Source organism: Anoplolepis gracilipes, chromosome 11 (assembly GCF_047496725.1).
Source record: "Anoplolepis gracilipes chromosome 11, ASM4749672v1, whole genome shotgun sequence".
NCBI lineage: Eukaryota > Metazoa > Arthropoda > Insecta > Hymenoptera > Formicidae > Anoplolepis > Anoplolepis gracilipes.
Window position 1 is genome coordinate 10,049,621 of NC_132980.1, and position 24,186 is coordinate 10,073,806.

Here is a 24,186-nt window from a genome sequence, read left to right on the forward strand (position 1 = left end):
TCTCGAGATTTAATTTAATTGCTTTAAGCGAAATCAAGTTAAACTCGATCTTTATATTTTTCAATAATATCTCGATTACTTGTCGCAACTGATCTCGTTTGACCGGTGCATATCTATGATTGCAAACTCGACTTGGAGATATTATTTCGCCGGAAGAGATGCGATTTCTATCAGTCGACTGACGTAGTAACTTATCGGAAGCACTTGCCAACGTTATACCGCGAAACTTACAAACTACATTAATTTTTTTTCTTGTCGAATGCCTCGCGATTAAGATCTGGACAGGAACTTTATTACTTAACCGGATCGCTTCGTTGGTTCCGCGTCCAACTACGCATTGCGTGCTTTACGATGTAACTTTGTCGAACGACCGTTTCCACAAGTATATCACGTCGTAAAAGGGACAAGTCGCCGATTCTACTCGACGAGAACCGGAGCCATTGGTTTATATCGCGACAGTATCGAGGAGAAAAGGAGGGGATAGCCTCTTCCCTTCAGTCACCCTTCCCTTCTATCGCAAAATGTAATTCCTATCGCGACGATGATAACGTTCAATCGTGTCGAGCATACGATCGTCGTGATCGAACTAATCTACAAACTTCCCCCACGTAAACGTACGATCGTAAGCGCGAGGGAAAGAGGGAGACCATCGCTTCTAAAAATGGGATCACAGGAAACGTAGCGCCGACTGATAAACGCGGCCGATAACGCCGATGGCGCTGGTAATCGCGGTGTTAATCGTCGAAGGGTTTGTCAGGGATTCGGAAAGAAAATCCAACTTTTAAACGTAGAATACCGCGGTATTTAGAAAGGCCCCTATCCCACTAATTTTTCTTTTTGTGTATTAACACGTTGCAAATATATAAAAGGAATTTTACAATATTTAAAATAAAGGAAAGAAATAAATTATATAGGGTGAACTAGGGTATGATGGCCATAGGCTGTAATTTTTTCAATAACCGTTACATAATGCGCCTTTTTAGTCATTATCAAAGATAATCGATATTTACCATTGTTCGAAATAACGATATTGTGAATCTTATATCATATTTTATTTTTGACTACCTGCAAAGTTTTTCATTTGTCCACCAGAAACTGTTATAACGTCGAATAAATGACAGTTAAGCTATCGTAATCGACGTTAGACATATTATAAAGATATGTAAATCGTTATATGACCTATAATTTTTATTTTCGTTTTCACTATTTTTTTATAAATATTATGGCCTTATATATCTAATATATCTAATATATATCTAATATATCCTAATATATCTTTCCGTCACTAGGGTCATCTTTTTAAAAGTCGGGTAAGATGGCCAATGCTTATGTTGTACTATTTTGCTAATATAAAATTTCTATTAAATATTTTCCTTTTAATTTCGATAATATTAAGTAATTTAAGCTTCAGGGAAGATAATATGTCAAACACTATTAAAAAAAATGACAAAAATAAAAGCATGTTTTTTGCAATTTGAAAAAACTATAGCCATCTTACCCGAATTTATCCTATTTGTCAAGAAGCAAATAATTCAAATTCGTAAACGTTACGTTTGATCTCGGATATCAATATCGGATGCTGAGCTACAAAGAAGAATCATATATGGTGAGAGATGTACTCGAGCGATGCCCTATTAACGAGATTATTAATAATAATGGGGAACCATCGCAGCCACGCCCAATTACCGTCTCGTTCTACGAACCGGTGTGTTATCCGTTTTAATTAGTACGGCGCGCTTTGTGAATTGTTCGCTAATATCGATAACTGGCGAACGATTATTAACGGACTCATCAATATTCCGTTTTGCCGATGTCGCGTCTCCGTAGACTTGCAAGTTCTCGCGCGAGTAAAGTAAATCTCAAGTGGAAATCCCTGAGTTTGGTCAGCCCTGATCAAAGAGAATCGGTTCGACGTATGATCAATCTCGCACGATCTTGGCCGTTTAACATCTCTTCACTTAAGACTAATCGCATATCTAATCATACAGGGTGTAAAACGAAAATTCAATTTCGCAATTCGAACGCCTCTAAACTTGCTCATTAATTATACCGTATTAAAATCTCTAATTCATCAATTATTATTATTAATTACATAATACATATATGTAAGAATATATGTATCAACCAACACGTGTCTGAATAAAGATATAATACAAAACCATTTGACATGATTTTTTTTTTTTTTTTTTTTTGAGAATGCAAGTGTATACTTATCAAAAATAGAAGCAAAAGAGTGACACACACATACACCCACGCGCGCGCGCGGGCACACACCATCTACAGCGATAATACAGATTCATCGCGAGGTTGCAATCGGCGTCGCCGATAAATGGAAGCCGATACCAAATCAATCGCGAATTCTCATCGATTCGGGACGACGCGACGCGACGCATATGTTTCTCCGGGGGTCTATTATTTACATATCGGCGGAGCGAAATCGAATGATCGACGGCGCGACGGCGAAACAGCGGAATTTCGTTTCGGCGGGCCTCGAGAACGATGAGGAATGGCTTCCGCAGGTAAAAACTGGAAACGAATTTCCCGAAATATGAGGCGCAACTTTCTCGCCACCGCCGTTACTGGCGGCGGGTCGAAAGTAACAACAATACCGATTATTGCAGCGATTAGTATCGTTTAAAAGGAACTGGTTTCTCTCACCTCGATATTAGTATTATAGCTATTATAGATCGAAATTTGGTGAAAGTTACTCATTATTGGAATAATATCTCAGCCTTGAAACAGGAAACAAATAGTAGAAATGGTAAATTTCGTGACTAGTGGATCCATACTTTGCGTTTTATACAAGTGAAGATTATTGAAATGCATTTTTTGAATTTTTAGAATCACCTGTATCCCTAAATTTTCCACAAAGTGCGAATCAAACATTTCTTCTTCTCTTTTTCTGGTTTCACAAATTTGTATACCACTGACGTTTTAATTAGTATTTTAATCTGATTTTTACGTACTTTGTTCTCTCTTATATTTTATTATCGTTTGTCAGGGCAAGATTCGAGCAAGATAATAAATTGAACACGTGTCGTATTGAAGCAACATACGAAATAGGGAATAAAATAAATAAAAAATTACCTAGCAACGTTTTTTTTTTAGAAAAGCAAAAAAAGGTTGATCAAAGTTGACACGAAATTAACAAATGCAATTTTGCAAGACATTGCATTTTATCTCTTCGAGAGAGCAATCGGCGTATGTAATGAATATTGCGAGGATGAGCGCCACTGCACGGGTCAACAAACTACAAAGCAGGCTTGGTAAACGAGAAATTTTGCATTATAAATTGCACGTAGCGGGCATTATTATACGGTAAGGGCATTACTACGTAATGTTATAATAGTAATGTTGCTATTTAATTCAGTGTTTACGAAATGCAATTTCATAACGCCGCGAATGAAATTTAATCAAAATGACGTATTAGACGTTCAATTATTCATGACAGCGATTGTTATTATTAACACGCAGTTTTGTCGTCATGCGAAAGACAGTTCACTGCGACTGCGTTATATATCTACACGCTGTTTATTAAAAAAAAAAATATATATATATATATATATATATTTATTGCGTCACAGCATATAAACCTGAAGTTTTTACTGTTAATCTATCGTGTGACTGTCGACTTTTCTTACATTCGCAGTGTCTTTAAAAAAATCAATACTCGATGCTAAATGTGTCTTAAGAAGGTGATCGATTTAATTCTACCAAGTCTCACGCTCTTACGAGATCTCTTATCAATTGAAATCTCAATGGAATATTTAACTGCGCCGTAACGAGTACGAGCTGCAACCATCCTCTTGCAACTTGAATCGAGCTTTAAACGCGAGGTTGGAGTCCTCCCTCATAATGGCGGCATCTCGTATCTGGCCTCGTATCGCTAACGAGAGAAAGAGGTACGAGAGCGAGTTGAAGCAAAAGGGGAAGAGAGAAAGAGAACCAGCCGACGTCGCTTCCCTACATGGCCTCGCCAGATAAAGAGAAGAATGAGCGTTGCAAGAGAGAGAGAGAGAGAGAGAGAGAGAGAGAGAGAGAGAGAGAGAGAGAGAGAGAGAGAGAGAGAGAGAGAAAGACAGCTACGCGACGAGAGGGAGGCCAGGGAGGAGGTGAATGAGGGGAGAAACTCCAGCGCCAGGAAATCGACTTCCCCGGGCTGGTTGGCAACGGCGATACACGATCGCCAATTGTCTCCATCGCCACGCCGCGCCGGCGTTATACTAACAATGTGCTTTCGCATCCGCGTGCCGTGCAAAATGTAGGTAACGGAGAGTTTAATTAAACTCGCGGCGAAAGTCGGCCGCGACCGCGACTATCCCCTCGGAATCGGGAACGCGCTTCACGGCAGTCTATAATGGAATTTTGTTTCCGTCTTTCGCGAGAAGACGGTTCGTTTTTATTTTACGTCTCCTTCGAAAAATCATTGGATCGCTTTTGATTTTTTCCACCACCGTCGTATTTTGACCGAACAACAGTTTTGAATTTTTTATTCTTTCTCTCTCTCTCTCTCCCTCCCCCCCCCCCGCCCCGCCCTCCCAAGAGATTTGATCGGCAAATTTACCTCGCCATATATCGTGGCGCGGTTCGATTCAGCCGGCATAAAATTAAACGTTAAATAATAGAGAACGACGAGCGAAGGGGCGTAAAGGGGACGGCGAGCGCGCGGTGAGTCGTGAATAATTTCGCGCCATCGACCGGACCGCTGAGCTCCTCGAGATCCGTCGTACGCGTCACATTCGTCCGATTCGTGGACACGCTGCCCCGGATCGATCACGCAGATCAATATCTTTTGTCTTACTCAACGTATATCGTATACATGCATATTTCGTTTTACATCGCTTTTTCCTTTCTCCGTTCGCCCTTTCGTTCTTACGTTACGCCACTCACGTCGCGTTCCGGCCATTCCTCCTGGAAATCCTCTCGTCCCCGTCCGTCCAGCTGGGAGCGTCCGATCCGGGACACAGTACCTATTCCATTCTTTATCTCTCCGTTTCTCCGTCTTATTTCGCCGCGGTTACGCTCGCCGCCGCACAAAGCCGACTCCAATTACACCCGGGATACCGGAATCCCACCTCGTGTTCGCTCGGCCGGGCAATTGAAAAATAATAGAAGCTCCTCCGGCCGTCCCTACGCAGCCTCTATCCTCGTATCTTCCTCTCTTTTTCTTTTTTTTTTTTCTCTCCGCCCTCCCCTGGTATTCCCCGCGGGAACGTGCAGGCTACGAGCGAGGATAGAGAGATACAAGTCCGGGGCTGATAAAGAAATCGAAAAAATGGGGGGAGGTGAAACGAGATACCCGAGATCGGTTAAACGGTTAATCGACGTCGACCCGAGTATCGATTAATCAAAAGCGAACCACGAACCCCGGCGCAGGGCGTCTCGATTTACAAATGGTCCTCTCTCCTCCTATTTCGACGATAAGCGGATCTTTATTGGATGGTTGGGCTGTCCCGTGGGACCCGCCAGGGTCGATTACCCGATGCCAGTTCCAAGATGCCTACGGAGAAGGCGAGAGAATTTCGCGACTAAAGAAAAAGTAGCTGCTTGTAGCAGCAGCAGCAACATCTAAATTTCCGCGGCCCTTTTTCGATATCCCGCGTATGGGATTTGTAGCGGAAATAGGCTCAGGAAATTAATAAAGAATATGATCGGTAAATAGAGCGACAAACAAAGAATTTTACAAATCACAAACATTTTTATTTGAAATTTATTGAATGAATAGATTTCGCTCTTTCCCTTTCTCTCTTGCTTGAAACAAAATTATTTTGCTCAAATGTATTGTACATAAAATTTATAATTTAACAAATGTGCTTTTCATATTTTATGTAAATTTTATATAAATAACATAAAATTAAATAATTTATGCATTTATATCATAAGTTTCATTAAGAAAATCGCTATTGAAAAAAAAAAAAACTCTTACCTTTCAAAAACGCCGAAAGTGATATATATCACGATTATAAGTCGATTACATAAAGAACGACGAGAACGCCCGATAGATTCGATAAACGCGAACAAACAGCGGGGATCCCCGATCGTGTCGGGCAAAGCGCCTCGAATACGTCACACACGGCATTCATCTCTGGCTCTCCGGATTTGCATGGATTTTCGCGAGGTTCGTGCGTACACAGGCCGGGGGAGAAGAAAGGGGAGAAGGGCGAGGAAAATGAAAGAGAAGAAAAAAAAAAAAAAAAGGATAGGCTTGGAGAGGAGGTGGCGAAAGGATGGAGCTTTGGCGGAGAAAACTCGTGATCCCTGTCGGCGAAGCGAACGGACAGCGAAAGCGGCAGATGTCTCCTCGCGCTCACCGAGCCGCGAGATATATTTTCTATCTCGCAACGCAAACGTGCGCCGCATTTTTCGGAGAGCGAAAGAAAGGATCTTCTCTTCCGCGTGACGATGTACATTTGTTACAATTGCATCGAATCGGAGGATTTCTTATCGAACGAGACCGAGGCGCGGCGCGAATGCGAAAGACTTTCTCTCAGCGATGAGAGAATCGCTGAGAGAAAAAGTCTTCCTCCGTCATCTCGATTAAGATTTTCCGGAATTTCAGGGAAATTCATCACGGTCAACATCCGCGACTAAGAATTTTCTGCCACCATTCGCGTTCCTCTATACGATTTGCCAGTGACAAATCATTAAACGCAATCTGTTGTTCGGGTCGGTTAATCCGTCATGCGAAGAAAAGACGGGAGTCGGACTTGAGTTTGAAGAGATCGTCTCCACCCGTGACGTAAATCGTATGACGGTCGACAAGGGACGGCGACTATTAAACGTTAATTATACTACGAAATTTACTTAGAAATATGAGGAAAGAGAAGGACGGGGAAAGCCGACGGAACTGGAGGGTCGACGAAAGTAAGGGCGAGAGAGAAGAAAGAGAGGAAGAAGGCACGGTTAGAACAGATTGGAGAAAGAGGCAGCGAGGCAGAGAACTGAACGCAGAATGCTGGAAACTACCCCGGAAACTAACTCGACGGCTTAAGAAGAGCGGAGTCTAGGCTGCCGGAGATGGCCAAAGTTTGCCCCTTGATTAGACATTTATGGCAGGGAGTTGTAAACGAGCGTTACAGACATTAATTAGCATTTATTATTCATCATGGCGCCTGCCACGTTCAATCGGCGTGAATCGACCGTCAAACGCGATTCCGTCGATTTCGAAACGATTATCATATCGTTTACCATTAACCGTCTCGAACTAACTGTTTCTTCTCATCATTTACAGGTTAAATCCAAAATTATCGCTCGTAAATTGCTCGAGCGAGTCACAGCTGACTCGAGATTGTTGGTCGATCAACGCTCACCGCACGACCTTCGATTCGCTCCGAAATCCATTCGGAACGAAGCACCGATAATTCCGTGGAACGCGCTCTGCGGTCCTCAGGATCACCGACGCGTCCGTCCGTCCGTCCGTCCATCCGTCCGTGTTCCCGCTACACAATGCACTATGACGAACTTTGCGGCCAGCTTTGCGGACCTTTGCGGAAGAGCGCGTCGGCATCATCCTACGCGCGCCCATAAAACTGATCCATTACAGACGCAGTTCTATGGTTGCGCGACCATAACCGCCGCAACAAAGCCGTTTGCTTCTCCCTCCCCCCTCCCCCTCCCCCTCTCCCTCCTTTCCGCCCCTCTGTCCTGAAAGCAGCCTTTATAATGAGACAAGCTTAATTGGTTTGACAACCGCTACGGGCACTTTCATGCATTAACCCTTTCTGCTTTTCTACCTCCTCTCTTCTCATCGCCGTTCTTTGCTCTCATCGGCTACATCCTCCTTCGTTCAGGATTTTATTGCGAAAATGTTTATATATTAATATAAATGTTTATTATTTTTTTTTATTTCAAGATTTATATTTTCGAGAAAAATATACTACTTTAATATTATGTAATAATTTCAAATTTTCCCAACAAGTTTGTTTTTTAAATATTCATTAATTTAATAAGAAGAAAACAGTTTATGACTATCAAGCAACTCTTACGCATTTATATTTTATCATTGTTGGTGTGTGTGTGTGTATATATATATATATATATATATATATATATACAATAAAATAATAATTAAAATATCTCCTTGTTTCAATTTTATAAAATGAATTAAAAAGAACACTCTTTAACCAATTATTTCAAAATGATTACTCTGTCGAGATATTTCAGAATTATTTTCCTCACAATCGCTATAAAATAAAGCAACGTATAAGGGAGAATCCACTTGTGAAACATCCTACACTTGTGTCCCTCGCTCACCCTCGTCGTGTCCATCATGAATGCAGTATTATAACGGCCGAGATCGGCTTGTGATCGCACACGCCCGTGACACATAGTCACGGGCGTTGATGTATGGCGCGACATAGATTATGTGCGCATACATATACACACATACATATATACGTAAAATTACACCGTCTCTCGCTCATCAACCGAGCGGCGCTCCTTTATCACTCTCTCTCGGTTAGGAATCGCGTGCGAGCCTACGCGCGTGTGTACGTGTGCCGACATGATGCGGTATTTCTAGGAGAACGTTAATTAATAATTTAATCGAAGAGAGCCTGCTTCGGTCCTCAAATACGGAAGGGGGGGGGGGAGGGCAAGGGGGTGCAGGCTCTCTAATTAAAACCGACCTGCGCTCATGTGTACGTGTATACGTGTGTGTGTGTGTGTGTGTGTGTGTGTGTGTGTGTGTGTGTGTGTGTGTGTGTGTGTGTGTTGGCACGCACACGCAAAAACACACGCGCCCCACTCTCTCGTGCTCTCGTGGTACTTGTGGTTTCGGGCTGCCGAGCAAAATAAAGAGAATCACGATGTCCACTTTGCGCGGTAAAAAGACGGTCGCGAGAATCGCTCGCCGTCTGTTTCGTTTTATTTTAATTCTCGTTACAACACGACGTTACACTCTCCGCGGAGAGGAGACAAGACAAGCGCGCACGACTATTTATCTTCGGTTTGGTTTTCGGTTGGCTTTGTCGTCGGAATCGTCGTGCGTGGAGAAATCTCGCCAGCGAGAGAGACTCGACGGTGTCTGATCGATGGATGCGATGTGCGACGGCGACGGCGACGGCGACGCGTCGCGTCGTCTTGCTTTACGTTGTAACAAAATTCAATGCGGAAAACATTTTCGCGTATATTTAATGCAGTGTTGCATCAAAGCGGCAATAATGAAGCTGCATGATAAATATAAAGTAAACTGTATTACGAATGAATAATGAGCGTAATAATAATAAGTGTTGAAAATTTAATGGCCAGCGTCGTTGTGGGATGTGTCCGTAATGAATATTACAAATTCGCGCGCAACATACGAGATTTTATTCAATTTATATATAAGTCATATAATATGTAACAGTTTAACAACGCCACAGAACGTAATATATTTTATTTAATTGTTAATCACATCCGCTACTGAGTCTTGATAATGGAAACGAGCGTACAAAAACAATTTTCTCCCTCCAATATATATTGATGCTGGTATATGTAATTTCTGCGTAACGAGTTTCTCGGCCAATCTCAAACTGCTAGAAGTACGCACTATATCCCCAACGACCCGCGTATATCCCGCGATCCAGGGTCGTCATAAAGGACGGCCATTGTCCCGCGTGAACCCCAGTTTATCACTGTGTAACTTGGCGAGAGGGGGACGAGAGAGACAAATACCTATTGGTCAAGATGGTTTATACGATACTGCAGCCACAATGTCGCCCTGCCGGTTATACGACCGAGCATTTACTCTCCGAAAGTAATCGTAGTCTCGCGAAATAAATTGCAGTAAACCCCAAAATTTCTCCGGTGCGTTTAATAGTCCGCGATATTAAATCGGTGCAAAGAGATTTTTATCGAAACGTGAGAAAATTGTTACTTCAATATTGTACATCGCGTATCATACACAGTTATATAATGCATAATTAAAAAAAATATAAATATCGCACGCATTATAAATAAATCATTTTGAGAAATTACAAATTTTGAGCCAACTATATCTTTGTATTTCTATTAAATTATTATCGCGTCAACTCACACATATCAAATCGTAATGTTTGAGCGACAAGCCAAAGTAGTTGTGGGTCGGACAGACGGTGCCGTTGAAACGGGGCAACGATATAGCGTTGCCCAAGTATTCAACGAGATTTCATGCGAGCATTTCATGCGTCTCTCTTACTAAAGGGACAAGCACCGACAAGAACCGAGAGAGGATAGACGCGATGAGTGTCAGGTTTCGCGTTTTGTAGTCGGACGAGAGAGAGAGAGAATGGCGAATTGTGCAGAACCTCGTTCGAAAGGGTTAATGACCAAGCGTACAGACTTGAAACATTGTATTTCGCGGCATTTCCGCAGGCTATTTTGTGAATCCCGGAACATCCGACGCGGCACGAGAAGATTTCAGCAGCGAGAAATGCAATCGCTGCTCGACCGATCTCTGATGTAGCGGCGCGAATATTGATCGTGATTATCAAAGGATTGCGACAAGGGAATAATTATGTGCAAATGTGATAAACTTGAGCATGAAATTTCTAAAAACATTTTGACGAATAATACTAAATGAGATGAGATTATGTATTTTTGTAATTTGCTCGCGTTGTAGTAAATGAATTAGTTCCAATTTTCTGGAAAGAAGTTATTATGCTATAATTTTCGTATATAAACTTAGTTTGAAATATATAACTGAAACTTCCTTTTGGCATTGAAAGATAAATGGTCTACACGCTAAGTTGATTCAAAATAAATTGTCCATAGAAATGGCGAACACTTGAAAGTGTTGCGCGATTGCCGTAAGAGTCGGCAATTACGAAATTAAAAGATCAATTTCGTAAGTAAAACCGGCGCAAGGGAAATTTCTAGAACAAGACTCTAAAGTAAATATCGCACTTACCAACGGTACCCTCGGCCACCCTTGGGACTTTCTTAGGAAAGGTCGAGACGGGTCGGAAGAGCGATATTAATATGGGCTTTCTACGTGACACATGCTCCAATTCTCTAAAAGTCCATTAGAGGAATCACGAGATGGTCCAGAGACGTCGGGGAAAACTATCGTTCGAACCGAAATGTACATTAACCAAAAGTACGGCGACCACGAAAGCGTAGATTTTAGGAAACCCGACCAACTCCCTCGCAACTAACGCAAATTAGTCGCTCGAGTAAAACATAAACGAAGAAAAGTTTTGTCGTTATTTTATGCGAGGCGATATATAACGGCGTAAGCAAAAATAACGTACAATAATTAAATCTGAGATAAATGATATTTTGCAGGAAATTAAATAACAGCAAGCTCTCTCTCTCTCTCTCTCTCTCTCTCTCTCTCTTGAGAAACATGTCTTAAAATAAAATTCTTTATCTTTGCAATTTTTATTTTAGAAAGACCAAATTTATCCTGAGGTATAAGTATAAATCAAATTACGCTACTATCCTCCAATTTCGACCGTCCGATCGCGAGAGCACCCCGATCACGCTTTTCAGTTGCCGCGGATCTCCGACCGTAATCTTCAATTACCGCGCCGGCATGATCCATGTTATTTCCTAGAAAAGGGGAATTTTCTCGACGACGATTAAGGATCTCCATCCTGTTTTTGTGCCTTTGCGGGAAGGAGCATTCGTTGCCGAACCACTTCAAACTTCCGCGCACGTTTCACGATGATTCTTGAAATCCCACAGTAGCGGAGTCAAGAGAAGCAAGAGGGAAGCGAGGGTAAGAGAGAAGAGAGAAGGGTGGGTGGAACGGCGTGACCACGCCAGTGGAGGGTTTATCCCCGAGAGACGTGGCGTTCCATGTTGCCCCATTCGGACCGGAATCACTTCCAGCCGGATAGGCCTGGAGAATGGACAGTGGAACGTAGGAAGCCTAATCGCGTTTGCACGACCAATCCCTAGCCTTTAAACCATGCGATGGAGCAGTGTCGTCTATTTCTCCCTCTCTCTCTCTCTCTCTCTCTCTCTTCCTCCCCGGATCTCGGTGTTCGTCCAGCAAACGTGCGCAATCCCGCGCGTCATCCGTTTAATTTTTAACAACGTGTTCCATTCTCGAAATTACGTCGGATGTCTGCCGCGGGGGAGAGGACGGGGGGGGGGGGGGCACGAGCGGGTAATTCTACGTGATGCTTCGAAAAGGAGAAACCGAAATCGAAAAAGAAATAGATAAAAATATCGCTCGATTATACGTAATGAAAGCAAATTTTACTTGAATTTAAAAAATTTCTTTTTTTATTTATTATATATTTGAGATAATTTTAGAAACATAATTTGACATGTGCAAGAGATTTTTCATAATTTAGACAATATTGTAAAAGTTAAAATTTCAAATTGATAACTATTGTGAAAAATTTTATTACGACATAAATGGAAAATTAACTGCACTATTGTAAAGAATATTACGAGAAAAATTGCGCGAGAATTTTCATAAATGAACTGGAGTTTTCGTAAAAAGAACTGGGCTTTTTGATGCATAATTGTATTTAGGTATTAGTTTTATTTCTCCGTCGACTAATATTTTTTATTCTATTTCAAAAATTTTATTTCCAAAAAAATCTTTTAATATTTTTTGTTTCAACGTTATGTGCAAATGTTTGCATTTTCCAATATTCTTAAATCAAATAATAATATAATGTTTTAATTTATAAAAATCAAGGAATTAATTAGAAAAAACAACTTTATCCGAGTCAATTTTTGTCGCAGAGAATTGATTTCTTTTATCAGCTGATTGTACTAGCATCATCAAAGGCACAGAGCAATTTTTTTCTTTTTTTCTAAATAACAAAATTATAAAATATCGAGGTAGAACAAAGAAACGAAGAAAAGCGCGATATAAGAAGGCTTGATTTTTCATAAATAAAATTATAGCAGTATAGACGTGAAAAGTACGGCGCGGGGGATGCAGCGCAAGAAGGGTGTTATCAAGCCGACAGATAGATCTCTGGAAAGAAGACTCGCTTTCTGCTCGACCGGAATAACGGAGGTCGAGATATCTAATCGAGATATCTCGATCCGCGCCATACGCTCGAACGACCTTCGACTTCCGTAGGACCGTGGGGCAAACGAGGAGCGAAATCCGTGGCGCGTAAATTTCCAACCCCTGATCTACTCCGGTCTCGGGAGAGGGAGGAGGAGCGGGGGGCAGGGGAAAGGGGCGCGAGAAACGAGAGGCGGAGACGTTCTCCGGGAAACTCTGTTCGAGGATGCACCTTCGAGCGTGAATTTCCTCGACTCTCGCGACATGCAAGGTATCGAGAGAGAGAGAGAGAGAGAGAGAGAGAGAGAGAGAGAGAAGGAAAGCTTTGGCATCTCGGAACGCGTGAATAAAAGCACCGAAGAGATGCAACTCCTCCCCCCTTCTCACTCTCTCTCTCTCTCTCTCTCTCCCTCTCTTCGTTGAATTGACTACGAGAGATTGCGCTTGTCTTCCGGTGGACGAAACGAAAGGTATGACGCGTTGAATATGCGCCGAATGGCTTTGGCTGAATAGGAGAACACGATTTACCATATCTCATGCATGTGATGAATGATAAAAATTGACTGCCGGAAAAGCCCGGAGATTTTTCCTCGACAGTCCGCGCGTCGCGAAAATGTCGACAAAAAAATTGATCAAAATACAAGCTTCGCTTAAGAGATACGCGGTACGCGATTCAAGACGGTCGCTTCTCAACTATTCTAAGAAAAATCTTACCTTGGCTTTCTAAACTACAGTTGTAAGAAAGAATTCGCGATGACGACCGAAATGATATCAAGCGTTCGTCTGTCGCACGAAATTCTCGGGATTCAAGCGCGGACCACCGGAATTCGTCTGATGCATAGTCGATCTCGCGGTGAGTTACCAGGCGGATGCTGAAGAGCAGGATGCGCGTGGCGGTTTGGTTTCTCCAGGGACCACCCGCCGCGCGCTGTCGGTTATGCGGGCGCGAGAGCCCCTCGAGGGGCGGTGGCGAATCTTCGGGGGCGGAAGAGCGGAAAGTCAAATTTGCTCATGATAATGCTGCGAATTTCTCACGGAGAAGCGGAAACTGTTTGCGTCCCGTCGACGACGTTCGCGCTCGAAATCTCACGAGAAAGGAGTAGAAACTATAAAAGCCGCCGAGAGAGAAGGGAGAGATTTATCTCTTGACGTTATGTCACGATAATAGACAGATATCCAGCGTAAGTCGACGAGCGTCTATAGCCAATATTTATGCATTTAATAAATAGTACCTCAATCATTATTATTGTATTATTAACGTTTAAATTGTAATATATCAAACTTCTGCCTTTTTTTTTTTTTTTTTTTTTTAATCGCGAGCTAAAGGAAAATTAATAATGAAGAAAAGTCCACGGCGAGCTAATCCTAGTCTTATCTGTATACCAAGTTCGTAATATCAGACAGTATTGTCGATATTGATAGATTGAAATAACCGTGCCCGATGAAAGCGATGGTTGGAATTTTGACAAGTAAATCGAAGAGTTGCGATTTAAGTTGAATGAGACTCGGAAACTTCGCTTCTCCATCGCCGTCAGATTAGTGCCGCTCTAACAGACTTTGTTTTAGTCTAAAGAAAAGATCGCTACGGACTTTCGAAGCATGGGTAAACACGAAGCTTCAACGGCACTCTAAAGACGATTATCGAATGCAGAACAATGACCCGTCTTCGAGTTGTTCCTTTCCTGACGAAGCTGAAACTGGCGGAGAGCGGAACGCTTTATTCTACTAAAACGGCGTCCGGATCTGACAGTTGCCGTTCTTAACAGTTCTCCGATTTCAAATTTAACATCGTTAAAGTGATTAGAAGTTGGCAAGTATGTAATTCCGACATGCAACAACCCCGTAGTTTTCGCGACAAGAAAATATTTGCAAATATGATACAAATTGCTCCGAAATAATTACGATGAAAAAAATTAAGCAATACTGATTGACTTGAATTAATAATTGGGCCATTTCTTTTTAAATTCACGCTAGAATTATCTCAAGTTCATGTTACAACGTTTCTAAAATAATCGCGTCGAAAGAATACCTGAATTGTTCCAACAGTTAATCTAACTCTGCAAGAAAAACAGATCGTGCCAGACGCGTTCAACAATTAACATTAATTATTAAAACCCCACTTGGAGGAAGAAAAGATCGAGTCATTGAGGTTCTCGTGATCGTTACCTTCCTATTTCTTCCGGCGCAATATCGCTCTTTCGGCAAGAATCGGTAAAACATTTCTCGCGTGCCGAATGCAGTTAAAATTCGTGCGCGGTTGCTTGCCTACAATATAAATATCGAAAATGGTGGAGCATCCGGAGAATCGTGATAAACGACTCGAAAATTTTCCGATTCTCTCTCTCTTTCTCTTTCCTTCCCTCTTTGCGAGGCCTCCTTCGCTCTGCTAAAGCCCGAAGCTACACGATCGACCGTGACAGAAAAGTTCATGTGAGCGTCTAGTGCAGCGGCCCACACACATACAAGCAAGTAGTTACGAAAATTCGATGCCCAAGGGAACGGCTAAGTTAAAGGTACCGAGAGTACCATAAATCCGTTTAAATTGCAACGACGACCCTCGCACGATCCGGAGATCGTGAGCAATTATCTGTCAGCTCGCCTCCTCTTTCGTGGTCCGCCGATTCTCTGCAAAACTCGCCGTTTATCTTGGCATCTTTCCACAAGCCATACAAAATCGAGCAGAAAAATTTTAACGGCGTTAATCACCGAGAAAAAAAGCCTCAAATGCCCGAATGATCTCCAAAAATTTTCAACACCCAATTTTACGTCTAATATTACGTGATTAATAAATGTAATATTTATTATGAAATTATGATAAAAGTTTACGATTGCGATTATTATTATAAAAATTGTTATTTTTATGTCAAGCGTGAAATTAAAGTCTACCAATAATACGTGCGCGTCTCGATAATGATATTGTCTATCGATGAATACTGCAACGAAATAGAAATAAAAGAGAGGGAGGCGAGATTACAGTTATCGCTGTTGTCGGCGGCCTTCGCTCAACCTATTCCTCCGTTTACGATCGCGGAAGCACTACTTATTCGGCTACGGTGTTACAAGCGCACGCTCGAGAATCGGCGCGCGTGTGAAAGAACAATAAAATAAATGTCGTAACGCAGCAATAAGATGGTCACGTAGTCGAACGGAAGCACGTAACGCCGCGACATTTGCGTCGCCGTCTTCGCGCGAGAAATGGAAGCGCGCGATAAAATTTGCATAGCTCGATAACGTTCTCGAGACTCTCGATTCGACTTAAGAACTTTCTCCGGCCGCGTAATTGGTTGGGTCAATCGACAGCGATTAAAGATTCTAAACAATTTTCTCCATGCATATTTAATTCGCAATTGTGTGCGTAATAAAACTGAGCATATACAGAGCAAATACTGAACAAATGCGTGATTCTTTTATACATATATTTATGTATGTATGTGCAAATATAATATTTACATATATATTTATATATATATTATATATTAATATTTTAAGATTGCATGAGTGTGTATATGATGTGAGTCAAACTTACCACCGGAAACGGTGCTGTAGGGAACGGACGAAAATTCGAAAGGTCTGGAATTCTTACCTGCAACAGAAAAATAAGAAATTACAGCTATACTAATATAATAACACCTTAAACGTACTTATACACTTTTGTGTAAAAAATATATTTCAAGATCGGTTTGATTCGCTCCTGAAATTGTTTTAAAGTTGACAATTATATCCAATAAAATTTTCAATAATTGCGCCAAAAATGCAGCTCCCCGAAAGAGCTAAGCGGATAAAATTCTGATAGAAATAAAAGAAGAAAATTAAAAGGATCCAAGCACTCCGCGCGTCGACTTAAGCTCTGACCATCACGGTCCGTTGCAAGTCGGCAGGAAATGCAACCCGATTCTTCGTTCTTCCTTCTCCACTTTTATTCCTCTTCCAACCGATTCCGTGACCGCGAATTGTTCGCAAGAACCGCGATAATTACGAATCTAACTCTTCATGAAGAAATCGTAAAACATGGTCAGACCTCGCCGTCGTAAATTTACAATATATCTACACACACACACACACACATTATTCGATGCGTTTTATAATCTCATTTTCACAGCAGATATTCGCGATTGCAGAGGCGTTGTCAACATTCGTATAGAAAAAATTGTGAAAAAAATTGCAGAATAGGTCGCGGGTCAGTTAATTGAAAACGAGGAAAAATAACAAAGGAAGAAACGAAGGCAAGCAAGCAAGCAAGCAGGAAGGAAGGAAGGAAGGAAGGAAGGAAGGAATGAAGGCAAGAGCGAGCAAAAGAAGAACGAGGAGGAGGCGGTTTCTCCAACCAGCAGCTGCAACCTGTTGAATTCGGAGATACGGAGAGACAGGGAATCACAGGCACCGTCCATTCGGCAACTTTGGATTACTATGAAATTGTTTTATTACTCCGCACACGCCGCTTCCTGCTACGGTGCCTGCTTGCTAGCGACATCTAAATCTCGTCCGAGATCTAATTACCAGAGATTTGTGAACGAAAAAATATTAAATTGCGCGAAAAATTGGACTATTACAATACAGATAGTTTACATTTTTACAACAATCATTTTCAGAGAACGCACATGGTCGTTGCAGACGAGATAAAAGTGGAATAAATACGTATAGAAATTTTGAAATAAATTCTATCAAATATTATGTCATTTCAATATTGTGTCGTTTATTCGTATGTACGATCGTATACGATTGTTTGTCTATACGAACAAAAAATAAACATTTTGGAATTATTTATACAAAACTTAAATGCAGAAACTTTTATACATACGCATATTTTCTATTCAAACAAATATTTTCAAATGTTTTGCAAATTTGTAAAAAGGTGACCCAGATCTTCGCATATACACGATATGTTTTTTATAATAAATATACATCGCGATTCATAGGATTTATCGCAACGTGTCAGCTTCAGTTCACTGAAACTCCAAAAGTGAGGTTGCGATATATTCGTGTCACATAAATCAATCGTTTGATCGCACCGATAATTCACCATCCCGATTTTTATTTCATATTTTCCAAAAGCATCACATATTTTTCGTATATATCTTTTCGAATCGCCTAATTTTCTCTCTCACACTTGCAGAGAAAGTTATCCCTAAAAGTAAATCCCTAACGTCATAGTATCATTCGCCGAGAGAATGTCTGAATGCCAAGCGTGGCCAAGCAAGGACAAGGGCAGCCAGTTTCTTTTACTACGTTCCTTACCCGTATACTTCTTACACGTTGAAGAAACGAATAGCCGACTAGTCGTTCTGTGTGTCCGGAGGACGCATTCTTCTCTCGCCGAGACGAAGAAAATTCCGTCTCGATTAAATGCGCTGCCTCGAGCAATCTCATATTGCCAAGGAGATCTCTCCATCCGGGGCATTAATTGCATCGCGCGTGCTGCTAAAATAATATCCTTCAGCTTTCATTTTACATCGCGCGATATTCTTGTAGCTAAAAAAAGTTTCTAATTAAAATCTTTTATACACTCGAGAAATCGCTCGAATAAATACGCTCATCTACTGAATCAAATCTTCGTTTCGGCCAATTAATCTGAAAGCTTTTCGCAAGAAACTACATCCGTTGATCGAGAAGATAGAAAGAAGCTCTACAAGAGTCTACGAGAATATCAAGTTGAATAAGCGATAAAGAGAGAAGACTCGCAAAGCGACAGAGAAGGCGAAAGAAAGAAGAGGGAGAGTGCAACGACCAACTTGCACGTGGCCGCGCAGCACATAAAGCGGGAACGTCACGTTGCGGCGAGGTGAACCACTCTTGTGCATTCCGCGGCTTCAAGGTTCAGGTCAAGGTACACCTAAGTGTCCATCTCGTCTGAAGTTCCGAATTCTACGAAAGTACAGAGACTTTGGCGTGTAAGCGTGCATTCTCTGATTAAAACGCGCAAATCTAGTTGTGATAAAATTGTAACTCTCGAAGAATTGGAAGCACATGCGGAAAAGTGAAACAATTTTGAGTCTTGTAAAAAAAAAAAAAAAAAAAAAAAAAAAAAAAAAAATTAACAAGTGAAAATTGTGAGTGAGAGATTTAAAGGTGCTATTTAACATAGAATTATCTCCGCAATTATCGTGGAGAATTTTTTTAATCGTGGCATATGTATTTTCGATGATTAAAACTTTAATTATTATTCCGAGAACATTAATTTAGAACCGCGACCGAATTGATAAGGCGTATCTAAACGACAAGATTGACATAACGTACGTTATGCACGAACTAACCCGCCCAAACGTCGTTGTCGGTCAACGCTCTTGTTTCGGCCTCGACGTCCACTTCCGGCCGGATGCGATAGAGATCTACTGTACGGCCGTTTCACGGTGGTTGCTTTTGATACAAGACTTTTTTTTTTTTTTTTTTTTTTTTTACGACACGAAAGATATATCCGCGTGGCGGTCACGCGCGCGTAAAACGCGAGGAAAGCGGATTGGGAAGTCGAACCAGTCTCACATACCGCGTAAGCATTACGGACTACGCAATTGTAATTCCTCAAAGACTGCTGCAGGATTGTGGTTGCACGTGCAATGAGTTGCAGGAATCGATGGCTCAGAGAAGTAGAAACTACCGCAATTCATGCAGCACTCTTGCACGTGCGTTATCCGTAAATTTTTCCGACGATTCTCGCTTCGCGTCGAGATGTTACCCAGAAAATAGCACTCCTTACCTCGATATATACATTATCGGAATGTCATTTCGATGCAAATGCAATAACACGTAATCATCAAATGAATATTTCAATAGCATAATACTAAATTAGATTATTATTAGATTAGTATTGTGTTGCATATATTGAAGCATATATATTTGCTGGCGCAATTGTTGAGAGAAAAAAGAAATCTCGAAAATAATAATACCGTAAGATACAAGAAATACAGACAAGAGTAAAGTTTGTATAAAAAGGGAACGCTAAGATAATCATTTGCATTCGTGTCTTTAAGCCCTTTACTTCGTCGACGCGTTGAAAATTTTTCGCCAACACCGAAAACAATTTCGCAGGATAAGTAGAAGATCTGCGAAGTCTTCTTCTTCTTCTTCTTCTTCTTCTTCCGGATTTAAACTGCTCGAATTATTGTCGAAGTTCTCAATAAAAAAAAAATACGATGGAGGTTTAAAGAGGATATCAGACAATCGATTTCACCTTTCTTTCGTTGAAAGAAGACGTCAAAGAGAATAAAAGTTTCAAAAAGAAACGAGGGAAACATACATGTACATACATAACGTGCATATAAAAATACAGATTTTAAACGAAAAAGTTGGGATATCAGACTTAAAAAAATATATCTTACTTAAAGCTCCGAGTTTCGAGATTTCTGGCCAATCGAATTTCTTCTCTTAAATTGTTCGCATATGTATGTACAAGAGTCGATAAGACATTATACTTTCTAAAAAAGATATAGTTATTAGCGTACAATAAATTTAGATTAAAATATAAGTTAGTTTTGTTAAGAAATTTTTCTTACTCTCTCAAGCACGCTAAGAAACTCAATAGCGGTTGGAAAGTAGCCATAAAATCATCAACTAATTTTCATTAACGACAAAACTACCGTTCGTTTTTTTTTTTTTTTTTCATTCTGAAAGTTTTTTGTAGTAAAATAAAAAAATATCGCAGCGTTTCGGGAAAAAAATATATTTCTAAAAAAAAAAGAAAAAACACTACTATATAATCATATTTTTTCTTGGATTTTTATATGTATCTATCTTAATATTTATATACTTTAATATTTTAATATTTTACGATGTATAAAGCTGAAAAAATGTGGGAAAAAAAATATATATATATATATATATATGAACAGATTCTCATTTATGTCCTTCCTCATGTGCATTACGTACCGAGTATTCCGGGATGCAGTAAAAGGTTATAGGTGAAGAAATCATCCGTAAGATAATAAAAAGTATACGAGCGGAGCAATGGAGAGAAATAATTCTAAATCAAAAGGGTCGCTCGCGTGTCAAAGTAGCAATCCGATCTTCCATGTCCCTTTATATATAGCATACATTCTCTTAGTCTTTCAGAATTGTGACTCCCGGGTACTCTCTTGCCGAGAGTGCACTCCGAGCTAAGGATAGCATAAGTAATCTTTTTCTGATTTTCCGAGGAAACGACGTCGGTTGTGGAGATCGAAAGAGAACGGGCAGCAGGAAAACCCTCCTTGACTCGTGCAATATATGCCATAAAAGACTTACGGCTCCCATCTCCCGAATTTTACTTTCAAAGCGACGCGCCTGCTATAAACTGCAGTCGAAACAGCTCGTGCGAATTTCAAAGTACTTTTCAAATACTGGAGCAAAGAAGAGGACGGTTAATAACTTTTCATGTTCAAAAAGCATAATGGAAAATCACTGTCAAATTCGCGACAATTATATTTTGTCTATAGAAATTCAGATAAAATAATATAAAATATTTTTGAAGCTTTTGACGGTAACAAATATGTATTTTAAAAATAGAGATATTAAAAAAAAATAGAATAAAAAATAGATTCGATGAACGAAATATCCATCTCTGTCGATGGATTTCTTTGACGTTCCATTTCTATTGTATCTCGTTTCATTAATGGACATCGTTACAAACGTTTCTGCGCCAACAATAACGGGGTTCGCAAAGTGTCCATGACGAAAAGGATTAAACGGAGCGACGTGTATAACGGTAACGTTGCGTCCTAACATGGTAACCAATATCCGAACTTCGTAAGCCTACATGAAGGTCAGGACGCGTTATTACATTATTGCATTATTGCATCGGTGCATGCTACCCGGCTTGCATGTTCATCGAGCTTTCGAAGCGGTACACAATGGTGGTTGACCACCATGGAGTAACCGAGTCTGTAATTACGATGTACCCATGACGTCCTTTGAAAGTAAACAAGTTCTCCGCACAGATAGAACAGCACACGAAATTATCATCCGTGAAAGTACGTCTTTGATCTCTCTGAAAAAATACGTTCTTTTCAATAAAAAAAGATTAATTACGCCAGAATAATATCAACGCAATCCGGCGATTTAAAAGCCATATTCGCTTCGTGATTAAAATAAATATTTCCGGGACAGAATTCCGCCTTGGAACGGAAATCGATCTTCTTAAGTGACGTCAAAGCTCTTGGATCGAGATGTATTCGCTTGCCGTTTCTGACGGGGCGCGATATTTGTCATTAGACGAAGCGTATCTGTTTCGTTTGGCGATAACGATCGTGGGATAAAGCGGAAACTCGGACGTGGAGGGATGAACGGCCGCAGCGCCTGAGGGCGGAGGATATCCTGACATCTGTAGCAACAACGCGTTCCCGTGGACTGTCACGGTAATGTGACAGCCGAGAAACACGCGAAAGCCCTTAGCAGCGTCGCGACGCCCTCGTTTTCGCGTCGTCGGCGTCAGCCAGCGAGAAAGGTACGACAGTTTGTGCTTTATTTGGCCGCCCGATTTCGTGACGAGTAAAACCAGCAAGAACGACAGGGTGTATCGGCGGATGGGACGGATGGCGAACGAAACAACCTGACAAAATCGCATTTGTGGGGATCGAGGGGAACTTTTCCGGGTTTCCCCCGTTATACACTTCGAAGCTCCGTGGAGAAGAAATAAAGGCATTTCCTCGTCGAGTAACGATCGCGCTTCGACGCTGTTGGAACTGTAGAAAATAATAAGAGATAAGCTTTTCATCACGGCGTCGGTGTGTCGCAAGATTTATCAGCCTGTAAACCGAGGAAGCAATATTTTCTCCTTCGACGGAAACTGTAGATTATTTAGCGGCAGTGATCGTTTTTAAAATCTCCGTATTGCGCTATTTTTCCCAACTACGCTATACATTTAATTATAACAATCGTCCAGATGTCCGTAATATTGAGTCGTTGAAAACCCTCGTGACGCTTGTTGTAATAATTTAAAAAAAAAAAAAAAAAAGATTTTTGAATAATCGAAACTTGCGATCCGAGCACGAAAATTCCCAAACACCCTATAGACGAAAGTGCGCGCTCATCGTGTGCACCGTCGCATGTGCATCGCGCAAACATACTTATCCACGAGGCGGATGACGACGATCGGGATAGAGACGGGGACGGAGATACAACAGGAGCAGCATGAATATCTCAATCGGCTTATTTACATATTCCTTCTGCAGATATTCACGGATAGAAGATGACGCGCGATAGAACCGAAGTAGAGAAGCGCTATGGAAACCTCGCGGAAGGGAAAGGAAGAGTAGCAAGCAGAGTATTGCTGGACGCTTCTTCGTCGTCGTGGAGATATGCACACGCGCGCAGAAAATACGTCGAAGAGAAAATATGTTTCTCGCCGGTGCGAGAAGAGGAATTTCAGACGATGCGTAAAATATGCTCTCCTTCGCAAGAGAGTCTCGTAAAAACAACGCATTAACTCTCAATAAATCAGTCGTACATTCTTTTCTATAGCTTCGCCTCCGTAATTCTGTGATTTTTTTGCCATTCTTTTTCCATCACAATAATAACATAAGTAGAGAACAAAAATTAATCTTTAATAACGATAATACCAGGTAAATTTATGACGACTGAATTTATTGAAAAAAAAAGTGAAAAAAAAATTTAACATAAATATTTCAATAAAAATAAATTATATAATATAAATATAAATATGAATATAATATAAATCTAATAAATTTAAATGCAATGACAAGTAAAAATAGATTACAATTTCTAGCGATTTCAAATCGATACGTTTTTATTATATTTATGAATAATTATTGAAATAGCGCGATACTTCGAGTAATAATAATGTTTGCAAATTTTACCGAAAAATGCTCGCGGAGCACGAGAAGCATGGCGGCGCGAAATAATTAAACAATTTGCCGGCAACTCGATTAAGTAGACTTAGGTATCTACTTCGGCTCGCTCTCGCCTCTCGTGACACCGCAATAATCCTCCCAAGAATATCCAGAAATAGCTCTCGGTGCGTCGCGGCGGAAGGCATGAATAGGGGACAGACAGATCGCCGATCTACGAAAATGTAGATACAAAGGTCCGTGTAAACGGAGAATTCGTCCCCGCAACACGAGAAAAGAAAAAGAAGATGGACGAGCCGCCCGGGTCGACTCGTCTTACGCTCTTTAATCCACGAGACGTCCATTTACATTAAATCCTGACATGCCGCGTCGACGGAAGCGCGACTCACTGTGTGTCCTATAAAAGACAGCGCGCGCGCGCGAAACCAGATTGTCGTGATAATAGAGTCACAATTGCGACTCTTTTTAGAGTGG

The 24,186-nt window shown here is 41.0% G+C and overlaps 1 protein-coding gene across 16 annotated transcripts in view; it reads right to left on the reverse strand.

Annotated features, from left to right (window-relative positions):
* The window catches only part of Heph (polypyrimidine tract-binding protein 1 heph), a 394,763-nt gene that overhangs the window by 168,199 nt on the left and 202,378 nt on the right, over window positions 1–24,186 (reverse strand). For 11 of the 16 annotated variants that reach the window (XM_072902193.1, XM_072902196.1, XM_072902188.1 and 8 more), the window contains one exon: window positions 16,464–16,520. The exons of the other annotated variants lie outside the window; for them this stretch is intronic. In XM_072902193.1, coding sequence (XP_072758294.1) covers window positions 16,464–16,520 — 57 coding nt within the window. The remainder of the gene's footprint in view (window positions 1–16,463; window positions 16,521–24,186) is intronic. 16 annotated transcript variants of the gene reach the window in all.